At 41.4% G+C, this 19,257-nt stretch overlaps 1 protein-coding gene and 1 long non-coding RNA gene across 3 annotated transcripts in view; one reads left to right on the top strand and one right to left on the bottom strand.

Moving 5' to 3' along the window:
- 5-HT1A (5-hydroxytryptamine (serotonin) receptor 1A) overlaps positions 1 to 19,257 on the bottom strand; it is a 77,521-nt gene that overhangs the window by 45,997 nt on the left and 12,267 nt on the right. The window contains exons 2-3 of the mRNA XM_064687123.1: positions 3,450 to 4,123; positions 2,225 to 2,890 (exon numbers count right to left, since the gene is read on the bottom strand). Of these exons, the coding sequence (XP_064543193.1) occupies positions 2,225 to 2,890; positions 3,450 to 3,474 (691 nt within the window). The 5' untranslated portion in view covers positions 3,475 to 4,123. The remainder of the gene's footprint in view (positions 1 to 2,224; positions 2,891 to 3,449; positions 4,124 to 19,257) is intronic.
- LOC135431799 (uncharacterized) overlaps positions 281 to 19,257 on the top strand; it is a 79,367-nt gene continuing 60,390 nt past the window's right edge. For both annotated transcript variants that reach the window (XR_010436840.1, XR_010436841.1), the window contains exon 1: positions 281 to 372. This is a non-coding gene — a long non-coding RNA (uncharacterized LOC135431799). The remainder of the gene's footprint in view (positions 373 to 19,257) is intronic.

Consider the following 19,257-nt stretch of genomic DNA (forward strand, 5'->3'; position numbering starts at 1 on the left):
TTAACTGTATATGTCATAAATGAATCAATTGGAAAATTGCATATTTATTGAAAAATGCATAAATTGATTACAATATGTAAATATTTACATTTAAAGTGCATATTGGACACAAGTTTAAATAGCTATTCATCAAATCAATTGAAAGCATTTATTCGCAAGCTTCGCAATAAGCAAAAAAAATTAAATGTTTAAAAACAAAGTAAAATTAACTTCTTTAGTCTAACATTAAGTTGAGTAAGAACTGAAAACCTTTACTATAAGAAATTCTATTGAAATTTAGTTTCAGGCTAATCTTGGAAAACTGGAAGATAATATTCTGGATGAAGTTGATCACAATCGGAATCGGATGTTTTGTCACTAATGTAGCCCAATGTAAGTAGATTCTTTAATATTAATTATTTTAATTGATTATATATCTATTCATATGCGATTTTGTTGTGGCTGAAAGACTTTTCGACCGTAAGTGATAAGAACCTTAACTCTTTAAGCTTCCTTAAAGGTCGAAAGCTTGCACTGAGTTGGTGTCTTGACCAATTCCACCAAGTCGGGGAAAACGGTGTTCAAAGTTTATATGAAAGAAGAAAAGCCTGTTTGGCTTAGGTGTCTAAGCTAAAATATGTCTTTACAAAATCAATTTCGGTATTATCCCATTTACAACCATATTCATTTGACTCGAGCGAAGCCACGTAATGTCTTCTAGTCATACACAAATTAAAATGTGATAAGGAATTAAGCCATTATACAAGCTATTTTCAAGTCCAACTTTGATTGCCTTCAAATCTTGTTCTGAGAATTTCTCTAACTGCCCTCTAAGCGAGCGCAAACGAGCCATGTTTTCAATTGGGTCGCTTTTTGTTGTTATTGAAGCTGTTGCCCAAAATGGAGCAGCCATTGGGCACCGAATTTTGCCTAGTTTCTTGTTTCATGCTGGGGTAGTAAGCATTAAAGCTCATTAGCATTTCCTTTTATATGCTAAATGCTAAATGTTGGCACTCAAAACAGCATTCAAAGCAAATGCAACCGCTGCCAAGCTCAAAAGTGAAGAAAACTCAAATGAAAATGAAAACTGAAATGAAAATGGCAACGTTTAGCGTGAAAATCAGAGCGCAAAGCAAAACTACAAAAAAATAAACACAAATTAGAAGCAAATCAAAATGAATACGAAATGAATGCCGAAAAAAATAAGAAAAAACGAAAACAAAAACAAATGCATGTGAATTGGCGCAAAGGAAATGGCCCTTTGTTCCATTCGAAAAAGTGTAGCATACTTTTTTGGGCGTGCTGCTTGATTTTATATTTTGGCTCTTAGCTTTTGCGCCGTGTTTAAATTAAATGAAATGAAATCTACTTAAATTAATGAAATCAATTTCATCCGTTTGCTTTTGTTGTTCTTGTTGTTTTTCTGTGTGCCATACACCTAAATGTTTTGCGTTTTACAATCGGACTGTTAAAGTATTCATGGTAATTTTGTTGAGAGCACAAAAAACGTGCTGCTGCTGCTGTTGTTATTGTTGTTGTTTTTGTGGCTTGAAACAGTGATTGATTGATTGATTGTCTGTCAGTTTTAATGCGGCGTGTCGCTTTGGCCTAGATGAGTGCTGCTGCCGCTTGCCGCTGCCGAGCGGATTTTCTGTCTTCTGTTTGCCTTTGGATTTATGGCTAAATGCGTGTAATGAATGTTGCCCAACAACAATGGCAACATCGACATTGAGCCGCCTTATTAAAAACGAGCAGTCGAAGTGCTGCTGCTGGTATAATAACAACAATAATAAATAATATAAAACGGCTCGGCAGCATCATAAATATCAGTTACGCGTATTTTATTATCTGCAACTGAACCGAAATGCTGAACGGACGCAAAAATCTTGAAGGCGAACGCGCAACCACTCGATGCCTGTTTTAAGGCACCACCCGCATCACCACCCGCAGCAAATGGCTGCTGCTGTCATTTGGTTTTGCCTTATTGAATTGTTTGCCATATTCCCCAATGAAATGGCGCGTCGGATTTACTGGCACGCGCGTGCCTGAGTCTGGCGTCCATGGAATTTATTGTCGGGCCAAAAGCAGCGCGCAAATAATTATGTCTATGTTTAGGCTTTGGCTTTGGCTTCGGCTTCAGCTTTGGCTTTGGCTTTGTATTTCGCTTACACTCAGAGTGGTCTCTCGTTCGTACGGCCTCTAATGAGCTTTTCATGTTTTTCACATTCTGCTCCCGCTGACTTACCAATTATGGTGACGAGTATCATCAGGCCCAGCAGCACCGTTGTGACCGCCATGCGCAGCAGCTGTGTGAAGTCATCCTCGGCCACTTTGCTGGCGGTGACATTGATCGCTGCGCTGGCATTTAGCAGCTGCTGCCCGCTGCCATTCACCAGCTCGCCGAAAATGCTCAGGCCCGTCTCATTGCCCTCCAGCAGCAGTGTTTCGTTCAGCAGCATGGCGCCCAGGCCCACAGCCACGTTTGTATAGTTATTGTCCGAAACGCCGCTGGCCCCGCCGCCGGCTCCATTGCTGCCATTCACATCGATCAGCTGGATGGCTTTGCTGCCCGCCGCCCCGGTGGCCAGTGCCCGATGCGCCGCCTTTGCGGTTATGCGCGCTGCCGCCGCGGCCACCGAGGCGCTCGCCGCAGCCGCTGCCAGCGCTGCTGTCGCCAGCGATGAGCTGGGCGTGCTGCTGCTCTCCAAGGATCCAGCGACAGCGGCTGTGCTCATAAAGTCGCTATCGCCGCCATCGTTGTAGTAATGATTGTTGTTGTTATTGTCGCCGCCGCCGCCGCCAAAATCCTCGTCCTGCTCATCCGCGTCAGCGTCATCATCGGGCCGCGGCTCGGCTATGAGAAAGGCTTTATCATTCATGCTATTCGCTATGTATATGTAGTCCAGCGCATCTGCCAAAGAAAATGGTTGGGAAATCAATTATTAATTAGTCAGAGTTCGAATTAATTACAAAAGTCTCATATTCTCTGTGTTTTTTAGTCGTTCTTTAAACAAACATAATATTTTTTATTTTTTCTGATAGGTTTTTGACTCAGTTTGAAATATTAAAACAATTTCCAAAATTAAGAAAACTATTTGCGGATTTCTAAAGTAATCCTTTTTAGAAATTGGAAATGGGTTAAAAAACTTCTTCTACAATAACGTAAATATTTAAATTGGAAAGTATTTTAATTGTTATAGCCTATTATAGTTGGCATATAGATTTTGAACTTTTGAGGTAACGATTTTTTTTTAATTTCCTACAAATACGTATCAAAATTAATATTTTAAAAACTTGTGAAAAGTTGTAAATTAAAAGCCTTCATTTAATATTACAAAATATGAAAAGTGTAATATAAATCCGAATATAGTTTTTAATGAAGCGTAATTCGCTTTAAATGAAAACTTTTCTTTCACTTTTGAGCAGTTTCTTGACTGATTAAACTTGGCTAAACTTTTTGTGATACCTACCATTAAAGTTGGTCGCGCGCGCCATTGTTGTTGTTGTTGTTGAATTTTTATTTATTTTTGGCTTGGCAAGAGGCTCGGGTAGTTCGCTTAATTGCAGCCACAGCGGAAATGAGGCGAGTGAGCGTAGACGGAAACGGAAGCGCGACTATGCGACTATGCAATGGCAATGGCAATGGCCGGGCAGAGGCGAGAGTTGGAGCTACTCAGACGTCGTCGCTGGCGTCGGTACATGGTGACACATACACGGACACACACGCACTCACTCATACGCTCTGTCCGGATGTATTCTCTTAACGAGCTTTTGAGTGTTTACACGGAGCGTCGTTTACAGTTTCGGCTTTCAGCTTTCACTTTCTTTTGCTGCTGTTGTTTTTGGCTGGCCGTGTTGCTTTGTGTGTTGATTGCTGTTGCTGCCAACTTGCCAGCTGCCTGTGTCTGCGTTCTTTTTTGTATACTCCTTTTAAGCTCTTCCGTTTGCTCTCATGTGTTATGGCTCGTTTATGCGCTATTTTCATATCCTCAAAGTGAATTTCACATCCGCAAGCGACATCCGCAAGCTTCTGTCCGCTCTGGCTCTGTTATTGTTGCTTTTGTTTCTGCATGTTGTTGTTGTTCATTTTGTGGTGAGCGTCGGGGGCCAATTGCCCCGCATTAAACCACATTTATTTGCGCAGCTGCAATGAAAATTCAATTAGATTCATAAATTTGGTTAGCAACCGAAATTCAAATATTTTCCAATATTTGCAAATTTGATGTGCGAGCGAAATAATTTCCTGCCCGCCCGGCACAGTAGTCTACAAATTTATTGCATATATCAATTTCCTGCACACGTTGTGCGTAAAGTGTAAATGAATTTGAATTTTTTGTGCACTGCCGGCCTGCCGCCCACTACGCTCCACCCAGGCTCCCTTCGAGCATTCGCTTGTTAAATAATTTAACGCAATTTCTGCAATTACACACGAATCACTTTGCACGATAAATAAAAATGTAGACTGGCACGCAAGTTGTTTTCATTTCTTTGTTGAGGCAGCCAGCGTTCAGGCTCTCACATGTGTGCCACACATCTTCAGCGTGCCTGTGTGTGTGTGAGGCCGGAAGTTTGCGTGCGTGCGACAGGCGCCATTGCCAGGGGCTGCTCTGCAGCAACGAAATAAATTTAAAACGCATAAAAAAAAATATAAGGAAAAAAAAACGAGGAAACATAAAATAGAAGCCAAAAGCTGCGCAGCGGCAAGCGTAGTAAAATGTCATCGCATGCCTTGCTGTAACTGTAACTATCGTATATAATACTTATATAGCAGATATATATATATATATATGTAAGTATATATATTGGCGCCATAAACGCGTCGCGAGAATGTTGCATGCGTAATGCGAGTGCCGTCTATCGCATGGTTTATAGTTCACATAAGCAGGCACAGGCTGTGACAAGAAAGGCGCTTTATTTGCCACCTTACTCACTCTGTCTTCCTTCCTCCCTCTCTCTCTCTCTCTTTCTCGCTCTGATGAGCTGCATGCACAGCGTGCTGAGGTAAAACTCTATAAAACGAATAGTATGTATAGCCCATAAAGATTTATGTGATCCGCATTGATGCATGCTTAAGTAAGGCAATTAGCACATGTGATGTATTTTTGAATAGCTTTAAAGTCACGTTTGTAATAGTTTTATTAAAACGATTTTTTGCAGAGCTAAACTGTAAGAGAACGAGTGGGGAGGGGGCAAAGAGATATTATATAAGCCGCACAGCTAATTTTCTGTAATAATTATTCTGCAGGCCTTACTTGAGTTTATGAAAATCGCATAGAAAGGCAGAGGCTGCAACTCTTTTTCTTTAAAATTGTGCAGTTTGAAAAGAATATATGTGCATATATGTGAATATATGTGAATAATGTGTGTGATATGAGAGAAACTGATGGACGACTTGAAATAGATGGAGTAACAGTCATATAGACAGACGGAGAGACACGCTGATAGACAGTTAGACAGGTGTCCTTTAATCTGTCCATTAATCTGTTTAACTGTCTAACCGCTTGTCTCTCCGTGTGTCAATATGTCTGCCATCCAATTCTTTGCTCATATATACATGCTTAATACTAAAAAGAATCGGAAATATCTATTTAACTATACCAAATAGGAATATACTTTTTAAATAAAAAAATGTATTTTAAATTGCAATTTAAAACAGTTTCTAAGGCAGACACAAAAATTGTCATGTATTTCGTAAGTTAATATCTGCCTGTTTCGCTTTTGGTTATTTGCTTGTTATGCATTGTGCGTCTCGCAGAGAAATCATATGCAACTTTTCTGTGCTTTTCAATTGGATTTCAGTTGAGCTCGTGCGTCGCCGAAATGTACGCAATGCTAATTACACAGCTCAAAATGCAAAGTACAGGAAAATAGGACACAAACGAACAGACAGCAGCAGGAACAGAGAAGCATAAACAGATGCAGATGCAATTGCGGAGACGCAGTTGCTGACTCAGTTTGCATGGAGCTCATTAAAAGTTGGCATTAGCTGTTGGCTGACATGCACAGAACACGTGAGCTTATTAACCTTTGCCTTGCCCCTGTGCCCAATACATGATTCGCCCTCACCTGTTCACTTTCTCTGTGTGTTCATATGCAAGCATGCCTGAGTTGATTGGCAGTCGTATTCGCTTTGAGTAGCTTGCATAACAGTGTGCGAAAATGTAGCATACTTTTCAGGGCTTACGATTTCGATACGTGCAAAGACTCTTCTGCGCACAGATTTCACACTCACACACATGTATATGTATATAGACTCACGTTTTGACCAGCTGCACTTGCTGCAAATGTGTTGCAATAATTTTGCATGTTTAAATATTAATAGCAAATTGCAAGCTGAGCGCTTCAACCTTCAAATGACAGCGGCAACAACAACTGCAACTAAACATAAGCAACCCTCTATATTGTTGTGAGTGTGGGTGTGTGAGTGTGTGTTTGTGTATGTGCACGCGGCCCTGGAACTAACATTTTCAAGTTCAAAGTCGATTTAATGCGGAAGTTTATGTCAGCCATGAGCTTTCAAGGCAACACAGTGTCTATGTGTGCTGCGGTTGCAAGGGGGCATGCAACTGTGTGCTGTAGAGTGGGGCTGGGGGCGTATTGGGTGGGGCATTGGTTTGCTGTGGGTCGGCTCAAGGGCTGGCCGGGCAGTTGCTACGTGCGGCGCGCGCGTTTGAAGTGCATTTGAGTGTGAAGACGACACATGTCGTTTAAATGCACACCTGTCTACGTGTCAGTTCATGTGTGTTTGTATGTATTTGTATAACCATTTGTGTGTATTTGCCTGTGTCTATGTGCGTGTGAGCGTGTGTGGCTATGCAGCAGTTTGTCAGCAGCCGCTGCCAAGTGCACTTGTTGCGGTTGGCTAGTAAGTAGTTCAGCGGCGCGAGCCACAGCCGCAGGCACAGTTACTGCATATATTATGCATGCGCACAGCTCTGGTTGTGTGTGTGTGTGTAAGTGTATTGGGTGTGTGCGCTCGTGTTTGTCACAGTGTGTGTTTCTTTTTATAGCTTATCGCATATTTATGCAACTTGGCCTTTAAGCTACGCATGCATTAGCTTTGGCTACGTTCTGGCTGACACTACAAACATTGCCTAGCTCTTTGGCCTAATAATGTTTAAGAAGTTTTATTGGGCGTGAACAATAATATAAACAGTAAATTGTTTTCCCTTACTGTATTATTACTATATTGTTTAAATCTATAGACGTTGTCTCTATTCGTCATATGCTGCAAAAAAAACCCACGTTTTTCACACATGTTTTTCTTTCAATTCATTATAAAGCCAATTAAAAATGTTATTGTAAATTGAATTTATATGTGGAATTCAAAAGAGGGCATGGAGATTTCTCATGAGTTGCTTGGCATGCAACTTTTTCCAATCCTCAGACTTATGCTTAAATATTGCCTTTAAAGATTATACCCTGGTTGAAAGCCCAGGTTTAAAGCATCTCGTTTATGCTTGGCCAAGGCTGAGCTTCCCACAGAGAACCTTTATGTCTATTCTTTAATATTCAATTAACGTTTTAGCCATTTTGGCTATATTTCCTGTTCCTTAACAGCCGTTCGCCTTTTTGTCCCATTCAATCCGAATAGGTTTCTATTTATGCTTAAGCAGCCCTCGCGTATGATATATATAGTATATATATGTATATTTATATATATATGCTTAGGTTCTGTTTGGCCCATCAAAGTGCATTTTCAAACGTTTGCAAAACGTTGCTTTTTGTTCGAAATTTCAATGCCAGCCGTTTGCAAGCGAAGCATTCAAACCTCGGACGGGGCCAAAGAGAAACCAAACCCAAAGCCTCAGACCCCAAACCGAACCGAACCGAACTGAACCCAAACTAAACTAAACTGAAATAAAATAAAATAAATTGCATGCATTTTTCATTCGACGCTCGATTTCATTCACAGGCGCTTAGGCAGCCACAAATACACACAAGAGCACACACACATACACACAACCACACACACACGCATACGCAAAGGCAAACATGACCAGACATTTATCAGTTGTTCACATGCATTCAAAGATACTAATGTACATATTAGTTCAGCCCTGTAAGTGGCTGTGCAGCGATCGCCCCTAGCCCCTTCTCACCCGCTGTCCTTTTTACTCATTCAAACTGTGTGAGTGCGTGTGTGTGTGTGTGTGTGTGTGTGTGATAGCTGGGTTCCTTTTTGCGCCATTTCCGCTTCATTTCATGCGCCATTTTTCTCTATCTTGGCACTCGAGTGTTTGCGCCTTGTTGCCATGTCCTGGCAAAGGCCTTTCATTGGCCTGACTATTCCTAGTTTTTGTTGTAGTTGTTTTAACTTGTTCTCTTGTTGCTGTTGTTGTTGGTTGCGGTTGCAGCTGTTATGTGTACAGCATCAGTTTGCCTCCCCTCCCCAGTTCTAGTTGCTGTTGGCATTGTTTTTGCTTTTTTGGCCCGCTTGCAATTGCTTTTGCCAATCAGTCTACTGCAAATAATTTATAACTTTTGCGCCTGTGCCGGCAACTAGCCAACTTTTATGCCATTGCCTCTGCACTTGGTTCAATAAATGTTACGCATACGCAACGTAGCACATGAGTGGGGGGGAGGCATGAAAAGTGCTTCGGATTGCATTTGTAATTAGTTAAGTTTAGTTTTCGCCTTTTTCGTAGTACCATGTTGCCATTTATTTCAAGGGCGCGTCGTTTATATTCAATTGGCAGCTGTTCAATTATTCAATAATAATGCAATCGACAATTTTGACCACAACAACAAATTACACACATTGTAAACAACTGCTCGGACACACACACACACACACACACAGAGAGAACTTCCAGCCAAGCGCGTGTGTGTGTTTGTCTGTCTCTCGATGCAATTGTCGATATAAAACAATGCAAACACATACCAAAATGTCGAAAAAATATCTATACTATTTTTATTTTCGCCATTTATAAGTGTAGATATAGTTTTAAATGCCAGCTTATTTTGCAATTTAAACGCAGCTCAGAAATAAATAAAAAATCAATGCAACAAAATATGCAAAAACGTGCATGCGGCATGTGCAAATATGAAATAGTCGAAATGCTATAAGTCGCAAATAAAATAACAACATTTAAGCCCCGCTGAGAATTAGTTGTAAAGGTAAATTTAAAATATAAAAAAAGGAAAGAAACGAGTGTTCATGGTTTATATAAATTGGAGAAAAAATTGTAAAAAAAAAAAGCGAAATAAAACAAGTGTTCATGGAATATATATAAATTGGGAATCGTAATATTTCAATGCTAATATATATACATATATATGTAAAGAATAGGGGGGAGCTTACACTGTTTCATATTTGAAAATTGCGCTCGACTTTTAGAGGTATTTAAAAAAATGTTTATGCCTAATAACTTTGTATTTGGTTGAGCTTAAGCTTTTTGATTTACGCTCTATAGAATCGTTTTGTCTATAAAAGTTAATAAATATAGAAATGTTTTGAAGAGTCTTTATTTTTGAAGATATTTAAATAATTTAAAAATGTAAAAAATGTATATTTTGTTCTACTGTTTAATTTATAACAAAACTCTTTATTAAGATTTTTGGATTTTGTTCTGGTATAAAGCTTACAAATGCGGACTGATGAAAAACTATTTCACAGAACTTTGTCTAGCTATAGGCTTTGATCATATCTCAAATAAATCCATAGCTTTTCTATTTAATATTGCTTGTTAGTGAAGCTAACAAAATTGAAAGAATATAAATCCAAATCCGTCACGACATAACGAATCTCAATTAATAATGAAAATTTTCCCATAGCGACACTTGTCACAGAGAAATTCGGCTGTATTATGCATCAAACAAGTGCGCATTAAATTTTAAAGCGACATGCTTGCAAATTTTTTAATGCGATGAAAATTCAATTAAACTTTACAATTCTTTACAAAATACATGAGTGTGAGTGAAGAAAATTGTTGCCTTTTAATTACATTTCAGAAATTCGCATGCTTGCACAAACAGAGGCTGTCCATAAGGACCTCCCTCTCTCTCCCTCTCGTTTTCTTTATATATATAAATATGTATGCATGTTATATATATGTATGCTTGTGCTTTCTTGAATGTCATGCCACATGATAATAAATTTCCGCATGCAATATCCTGCATTTAAATAACACTTCCTGTGTGCCGTCTAGGCCAAGGCATCCGTCGTCCATACGTCAGCGAGACACTGAAATGAATTTATTTTCCAGCAGCTAGCCTCCTCTCACCACCTCCCCCGCGCTTCCACACCCTCTCTCTGCCTGTCTATCTTGGCGCTGCAGTCTCACGCTCTGCTGCTGGACGTGGATCTGGGCTCTGTGCTGCTTCGCTAGTCTGTTGGGGTCAGTTCATTTCGCGTCGAACGCACTCTGCTTCATTACTTTTGGCAGATCTCTCTCTCTCTCTCTCCCTCTCCTCGCCCCCCTTCCAACACGCCCCTCTTATCGCCTGCTCTGCAACCATTTGGCACTTCATCACAGAATGCGCCCAAAAGGCAGCTCGGTTTTCAGCTTGTTTTGCTTTTACAGACCGCACGCATAAGCAAAGATGTTGTGGACAGAGAGGGGTTTGGTTTTGCTGGGGGAACGACGGGAGGGGGGGCTGTTGGTTTGGGTTTGGCCATCTTTACCACACAATAAAAATTTATGAGCCGTGTGCGTGTGCGCAGCCCTTTTTGCCTCAAAGTCGCACAACACTTGCGAGGCGCGCATAAATTTTATATGCCACAACTTGACATGCTTTTTGCACAGTAACCGCCCCTCCCTCACAGCTACCCCGCTTTCCCCTGGCATCTGCTTGTTGTCATTTGGCGACGTGTCTCCGTGTCTCTCTCCTTGCCACGCTCTGGATAGCTGCAGGTAATGCAGCGCCGTAAATTCTTAGTACTTGCTGTTGTTGCTTCTCTTATGCATTATGCATGAGCAGCGGTGTGTGGCGGGCCAGCGGTAAGATTATGGGGAAGGGGGTGCGAAGGGTGCTATGAGTAAAGGTAAGCTGGCAGCTGCTGGGCCACTTTTGCAGTGCTCAATCAATTAGTCACAGGCCAAATGCGGGTGCAATTAAAAGCGCGTTTAAAGCTCAAACTCCGACTAAATGCATAAACAGTGTCTGCTGTCGGAATGTGAATGCGGCCATCAAAAAAGATGATTTCATGCTCTTGCGCACAATTTGGTTACAATGCAAAGATTTCAACACCCGCCCGCCCGTCCGTCCGTCCGCCCGTCTGTCTGTCTGAGCCATGTGTGTGTGCTGTGATTTCTTTCTCATGCAAATAAACGTGAGCTACAAAACACGTGGAGTCTGACGGAAGAAGTGTGGGAGAGGATGGGTTGGGGGAGTGCGGGGGCTGGCTAAGTCAAAAACTGCCGCCAGGCAGTCGATCGATGCGAATGAATTTTTGTGAGGTTGCCACGCAACCTGCATTTGACGTTTAGCCTGCTAAATGCGACGAGACGAGAAAATTGTTGCCCAAAATGTTGCGTAATGACGTGACTAAAATTAAATCTGCCAATTCCTTAGAATCCAGTTCTTTAGTGGGTGTGAGATGTGTGTGCGTGCGTGTGTGTATTTTTCGTGTAATTCATTTCAAATGTTGTTAGGCACGAAATCGAAGCAAATGCGCGTCGGAATTCTTATTTGCAAACATTTCAAAGGATTCAGGCGCTTTCACACATTTCATATTTTGAACTTGTATACCCTGAACCCATTTGAAAGACATTTGTACAAATGTTTGTAACAGGCAGAAGGAAGCATATCCGACTCCATATATACTCTTGATCAGCATCAATAGCCGAGTCGATCTAGACATGTCTGTCTGTCTTTCTGTCTCGCAGTCTGTCCTTTCATCTGTCTGTTTGTATGAACGCGTCGATCTCAGAACCTATAAGAGCTAGAGACTTTGAATTTCAATACTTTGAACGTAGATCCTTCCAAGATCCAGACCAAGTACATTTTGCACGTAGGAGCTTCTAGCTATTTTACACCCAGACCTAGTCTGCTTGAACCGCACCGGTTCGAGACCGCAACTAAAATTTTTGTAATATGCACCGAAACCCGAACTGAAAAATAAGTGTAACAATTCTCAATAAAAAGGTTTTAAGCCTCAAATTATAAATAACTAGGTCCCGCAGAGTGGCCTTATCCAGCCATATTTTGTAGTTTCAAATTTTGGGTAGAGTTCGAACATAGCTTGAAAATGTTATGTGTAAAAATCCGCGGCTTGCAGTTTTTCGGTAGAACAGTCCATTCGAAATTAAAATCTGAATAGTTTCAATAACATTTTGAAAGAACCAAAAGCTTGCTTAAGAGATGTGGTAAGCCAGGTTCACGGACCAAATCTCAAGGCAGAAAGTCGATTCAAAGCGGAAACCTAATCAACGACCCTTTCCTTGTGGTTTGCAGCCCTTCCCCAAACCATATAAATTAGTTAAATTAAAATAATACAACTCTGCTAACTAGATTTTTCTTGCAATATATACTAAAAAAAAAGGAAAAACATTTCTATATAAGCAGTCTCTTGTGCTTATGTTATGCACGAGCATAATCTGTGTATAATATAATATTGATGAATATTCTCTCTGAGGGCTATTTAAAAATTCCGTTAGTTGCCAGAAATTCTTTCAATATGTATACGCCCCGTTCGTGCGAGCAGCTCAAGTTATGGGTTATTCAGGGCGAGCACAAGTGTTACATGCACTGCGGGCTGACCGACTTGGCCGCAAACTTGAATGGACATTTCGGCAGGCAAGTCTGTGCTGGGAGCGTTTTGGTATGGCTGTCGCTTTGATTAAAAATTTATAAATATTTAACTTTGTGCACGCATTGACAACGACAACAACAACAACAACAATAACAATGTTCATCTAGCAGCTACTTTGCATAATTGCAAAAATAATCGGGCCGAAAAGCGTCGCCGGGACTTAAATGAAGTTGTTAATATTAATGAGGAAATTTTTCAGCATGGTCGAGGCGGCAGCCGTCGCAATGTTTGGTTTTAATATTGTTATTAATCAGCTTTTAATGTATTTAATTAAGTTTTGCTCTGCGCCAAATATGTTGAAAATTTAATCAACAAGCTGCCCGCCCACCACTCGATTGGCCAACAAATAATCATTATGGCGCATAGCAAACCAACAGATTAAGAAGCAACACGCCCCCCAACCCCCTTACACTGCATCCCCCAAAGGGCTTGTTACTGGCACGCCGAGTGAATATTATTACCATGGCATCAAACTTTTATGGAGATTTAAAGCAAAAACAACAGCAACAACACGCCAAACAGCAGCAAAAACTTTTACATAAAGTTGTCCAAAGAAAAAAGGAACTTGCTGCTATTTTTTTCTCTTCTTTTTGAATTTCAATTTTCTATTGAAGACTGTTGAGCAGTTGTTGTGTGTGCGTGGTCTAGCGAGGGGGTGAGGGGGGCGGGGGGGGGGGGGGGGAGCGGGGTTCATGTTTGACACTAACATATTAGATTGCTGTACACAGCAGCTGCAGCCAGCCAGCTGTCCAGCTGTTCGATCATGTCCAGCGCTTGTCAACCCAAATGCTCCGCTCATTTGTCTGTGCCTCGGCAAATTTGCACTTTATTTAAGCAAACTGGCAAAGCGTCACAATGCCCCCTGACCCCCCCCCCCCCTCTCTCTCTCTCTCTCTGTCTCTCACTCTCTCTGCTTGGTTGCCACGTCTTAAGCGACGCATTCAATTTTTCATCTTTGTACGCGTTGTCTGACGCTTTGCAAAATGGCCGCCGGCCAGCAGCTTAAATGGCTGCCTGCACAGCCTCCACATCCGGTTGGCGTTTATCTTTTGATTTGTGTTTGGCTTCGCCGCCTGCTGTCGGCCTTAACTTTTTTTATTTTTTCAAGTGTTTACAAGTGATTTGCTGTGTTGCCTTGTTATGCTTTTGAGCAATGGACGCTTTTTTCTCAGCTTCTTTCTTTTTGGCAACAAAAAAAGTTTCAGCGACAGGAAAACCCAAATGACTCGAGTGAATTGCGCTTCCGGCTTCTTCTTTTTCCAGCTTGTTAGCTTTGAACATACCAATTGGTATCTGCAACGGTCCGAGGTGCCGAATTGCCTAACAGCTACGAATTTGGCTACTCATTTGCATACGCTGCCAATTGAAATTGCCAATTGGTAGCAAAAACGGAAACGCTTCAAATATTTGCAGCAGCTTCAATAATTCCAATTCAATCTGCTCTTAGCGCCAGTTACACCTATTTATATGTGTTTTTTGGTCTCGGCAATGCGCCAAAGCAACGCGAGCCAAATTTCGCGCAATTCTTGTCTGTAAATCGATCGATCGAGCAGACAACGCGGGTGACAAAAATTAAAGTCAGCCGACAAGCACAGAGCCGGTTGATTTTCAGCTAACTGGTCTGCAATCTGTGGCCCGTGTCGCCGTGTCTGCTTTTTCCAATTTTATTTTCGCTTTATTTACTTAATGTGGCGCACTCAAGTTGACGACAGCGGCTGCTAACGCTGGCGGCTGACTCGCTCGTAAAATCCACAAAACTTGCAGCCAGCGAAATTAGTTGCTGCAGTTTCGCTCCCGCCCCGCCACCGCTCGCCCGCTGTGTCTCGCGCATTTCAGCCAAATTTCTGGCCTGTCGCGCCAGTCAGCCATGTTGGCTGACAACTTTATCCCAGGCTCGTTCTGCGGTCGCTCGCTATTAAATGAAATTGTCTCCCGCCCTGGCCCGACAATTGTCACTGCTCTGGTGTTATTGGCCGTATGTTCGTGGGTATATTAAATTAAATTGTAGCAAGATGTTTTGGAAATAAGAAAAATGTTGTATGCAAGGTATATTCCTTATATGTAGCTTCTATTGGATTGATTGGATATGAGTTTATTAAAAGTTCTAGCTTGAGAGTTTACTAACATGATTAGAATATTAAACTTTTAAACTATGTAACAATAACATTCTGTTAAGAATCTTTTTACAGTTCTGATGCTGAGAGTTCCCACTAATAACAGTCTTCTAATCAGCTGTTGACTCTTCGGTATAAGCACTAGCAGTCTGTTAAACAACTCTTAACAGCAATTCAAAGTATATTTAAAATACTGTTAGTTGGGTTAATGTAGACTTAACAGAGCCTGTGCTAGTGAGGAGAAGTACGAATGAATATTATACAAGTTTTAAATGTGCCGTGGACTTGGGTTTCCTCGTAGCTCAGATTTAAAGGCTTGTTTCATAAAGCTTACTATGCAATTTAAAGTAATTTTAAACAGTTTAAATGCCTATGCTTATTTTAAGTTGCCCTAATCAATATTTTATGTCTCTTTGCGTATATGATAAGCTCAAGATGCTCTGCAAATCTAAACAGTTGGAGCTTTAGTTCTAAGTTATCCTTCTATCGCTGGTAGAGCATTACTTAGTCGTTGGGTTTTAGTTTTGCATTTCAATTCATTGTTTTGTTGTACTTTGGTTACTGCCAATTTTAGTAGTACTTAAAGTTTATGAACAACTGCGCTACATTTGACGTTTTATGGCCATTGCCAGAGAGTGAGACAGAGAGATAGTGTGTGCGAAAGAGTGAGGGAGAGAGAGACAGAGAGAACCTTGAAATCTTAAGAGTGGCCATTTGTGGAGTGGAATGAAACTCTTTGGCATATAAAATGCAGTCAGCATATGCAAATCAATCGAGTGATGTGTGCCACACCTGCAGCCACTATCTGTGCCTGTGCTCGTGCTCAAGTTCAAGGAAATCCCATATACACACATGCTCGCACACTCAGCTCAGAGAGCCTGTTCGCAATGCGATTGGGAATGGCAAAGCATTCACTGACATACTAAGTGGCTGGCAGGCACGTGGGTTGCTCCATCAGCTCGGGCAACAGTATGCGATAAAATGTAATTTATTTTGTTATAAACAACCCTCGCCTAGATATAATATGCAACGCATACACAAACAGCCAGTGAAGCCATAACAAATGAAAAGCAAACTTGTGGCTTGACATTGATGAATGCACGATGAGATTTATGCTACGTTCCATGGTGTGATACACTCACACACACATTTATATAAGTGTGTATAGTATGTATTGGTTATAAAGCTCGACTGTGTCTATGAGCTGCCACTCATTTGCTCACGAACACACACACACGCACACACACTGACGCGCGCGCCCACAGCGCTCGCTGTCTGGCTGAAATAAATGTTAAGTATACGCATAATAGGCGCCGCACAACAATGTTGTGTCTGCCTCTTATGTGTCTATGTATGTGTGTGTGTGTTTTGCTCATTTACGCACTTTAAGTCGCTGGCTTAGCACACGTCTATGCTACGCTGTGTTGTTTACCTGCCCATCAGCGCCACAGGAGCAGGGGCAGGGGCAAAAGCGAAGCAAAACAAAAGTAGAGCAGACACAACACTCATACGCCGCGTTGGCCCCCCAGCAGGGACGTCATTTTTATATGCCGCTCACTCAATGCTTGTCGCAATGGGCCAACATTGGCTAGTTAGCATGATTGCTGGCAATAACTGGCATTATTGAATACACAGCGATGTGCTCTAATTAAATTTATCTGCCAGTTAGTGGATTAAAGTTAAGCTGCTGGCTAAGCGGGCAACAAATAGGTGTTAGATACTTTTTATGTGTAACAAGCACTTAAAGTGTAGATAGATGAAGGCAAAATTAACTATCGAAAATCAAAATAATCGATAAATATGAATTATACGATGATTTATACTTGAACAAAACTTTAGTTCTTAATTTAAAAATGTGCTATATTGATGCTAAAGCTTGATGATAAACTATCGATAAATCGATTGACAAGAAAAATAATGTTGTGATATATTACATTATTATTATAGTTGCATTTGTAAAATGATAAAAAATTAATGTGAACTACTTAAAAGTAAGCTACAGTTTCTGTAAGCAGACAAAAATGACTTTAAACGATAAAAATATCGATTATGTTGATAGTTTTGCAACACTACTTTATACAAAAAGAAGGTATACGACTTCGAGTTAAATTGTAAACTTATTAAGCAGTTGCTGCTAACATTATTGCAGTTCGTCGACCTTGTAGCACAGTGTTAACTTCTGACACTGCGCACACACACAAACACAGAGGGGAGTCGCGCTCACTTTTTAATTGTTTGTTTATTTGCCACGACGGGCCAGTGGCGACAGTTGACGATTGTCTTCTTGGCTTATTGCGTGCTTCGCTTCGCTTTTCTTTTTTTTTGCCATTTGGCCAACATTTGCATAGCTGGCAATTAGTGCGGCCAGTGGACAACGCTTGGCTGTGCATTGTTTATTGTTTTTGCTGTCCAACTGTTGCACTCGAGCACTTGACTCGACAGTTTTAATCATATTACTTTGTCTCCCCTCAGCACTTGCGCACAGAGTGCAAATTTACAGTGGAATGTCAAGTGCCATCCCCTTGCCCTGACCCTGATCTTGGACACACACACTCTCGCATTGCCACTGGCCGAGCGCCAGAAATTTTGGGGCAGCGTCAAGTTAGTGAGTCTGTTGTTCGTTGTGGACTTTCATTGTTGTTGCATCGAGCTGTGTGGCATTCGAATGAGCTGCTGCAATTAACGCCGCTGCCTTAATTATATGCATTACCTGTATGCATGCGCAGGCAGCAGGAAGTGCAATGAGAAAATTAATTAAAATGCAATTAAAGGAACAGCTTGCCCCACACGCTGGCCAAACGAGCGCAAGCACTTGCAACTTGTTTCCTTTAATGGTTTATTTTATGAAATGGCGGCGCCTTAAGTGCTAGTCCGTATAAAAAACGAGCTAAATTACGCGCCAAGTGCTACTTGACGTTGCGTATACGCAGCGTGTGCATAATGCCAGCACATGACCTGTACTCTGCTACTCCCTCGCTCGCTGTGTGGGTGTGTACTTTTTAACGTAAATTGCAACATTTTTTTGCATTAAGTACGCCCCTGCCTTCTCCCTCTATTTCTCTCTCTTTCTCTCTCTCGGTCGCTTGCTCCTGCTGGTCAGAGTGCACTTTGTTTAATTGATTATGCTTGGCCAGAGCACACGGCAAATGATAAGTGCTGCGGGCTGGCGAGGGGCGCTGCTTTGCAGTTCTGTAATTGCAGCTGCTAAATCCTATTTGCGCATATGTTATAAGGCACAGTCCACAAATATGCCTTATGAGCTGCACACACACACGCGCACCCACACACACACAGACGGGCCAAAAAGGGTTGATAAGTCATGACTTCTCTCTGACACACACAGATAAATATCCAGTTACATTTGGGCAAAAGACTCTCGAATTTGTGACCGTCCCATCAGCATGAATGTGCATGTGTGTGTGTGTTGCTGTTTGTATTAAACTTTGTGTGTGTGTGTGTGTGTGTGCGTGTGCGTGTGCTGCCTTTGGCATTGTGCGTTGCCTTTTGTGCTATTATTAAAATGCGTCTGCTTTATTTTCTTGTGTCTTCTTTTATTTTTATGCTTATGCAAACATGTCTTATGTCTTCATATGCTTATAAGTATGTTTGCACACGTATATACATATATATATATGTGTGTGTGTGTGTGAGTGTTGTCTTTTTTTTTAGCTCTCACTCTAGGGAAATTTTCGGCGTGCTGTGTTTGATTATGTGCTGCGTTTTGTTGTTGTTGTTGTTGTTCTTATGGATTATGCGACCATTGGGAGCGACTGCTTTTTTATGTTTCTCAAACATTTTCCACATTTTTATGCTGTGCATTTCTTTCGGCTTATGCAGCAAAGTCCCGCTAACTTTAAAGTGTAGCCTCAAGAAAAATGAAATCCAAAAAGAAAGCACCAAAATAAAATATAATTAAAAACATTTTTGGCATTGTCGAAATGCCTGCAAATATTTAAACACTTGGCAGCTCGGCAAAAGATGCGGGGCGACATTTTAGCATTTCGACAGTTTGGAATTTGTTTTGCGCCCCCTTTAAACATGCAGGTGTGCGGGTCTCTATGTGTGTGCGAGTGTGCGTGCTCGTGTGTTTTTGTGTTGTCTCAGTCCCCATGGGCCATAAAACGCAATAATAAGGCACATGAAGCATATTTTACACATGTCTTTGTCGCATTTATCACAATCAGCCAACGGGTCTGCCATCTGCTGCGGCATGCCACGCCCAACGCAACGCAACACACTCACACACACATTCTATGCCACACGCCCTCTTCCTTTTTTGCCTACCTACGAAATACTTAAGCAAACACGTCGCATTCGGGCAACTTTTATTGCATTTTTTTTTCGGTGCGTGAACATTTTTTGCCAATTGTTTGCAAAAGTGCTTGCCACGGCAGCCGTCGCCCCCTA

The sequence above is a fragment of the Drosophila montana genome, unplaced genomic scaffold, assembly GCF_035044405.1.
Source record: "Drosophila montana isolate Dmon_TW-CO22-7 unplaced genomic scaffold, ASM3504440v1 contig_3200_1, whole genome shotgun sequence".
NCBI lineage: Eukaryota > Metazoa > Arthropoda > Insecta > Diptera > Drosophilidae > Drosophila > Drosophila montana.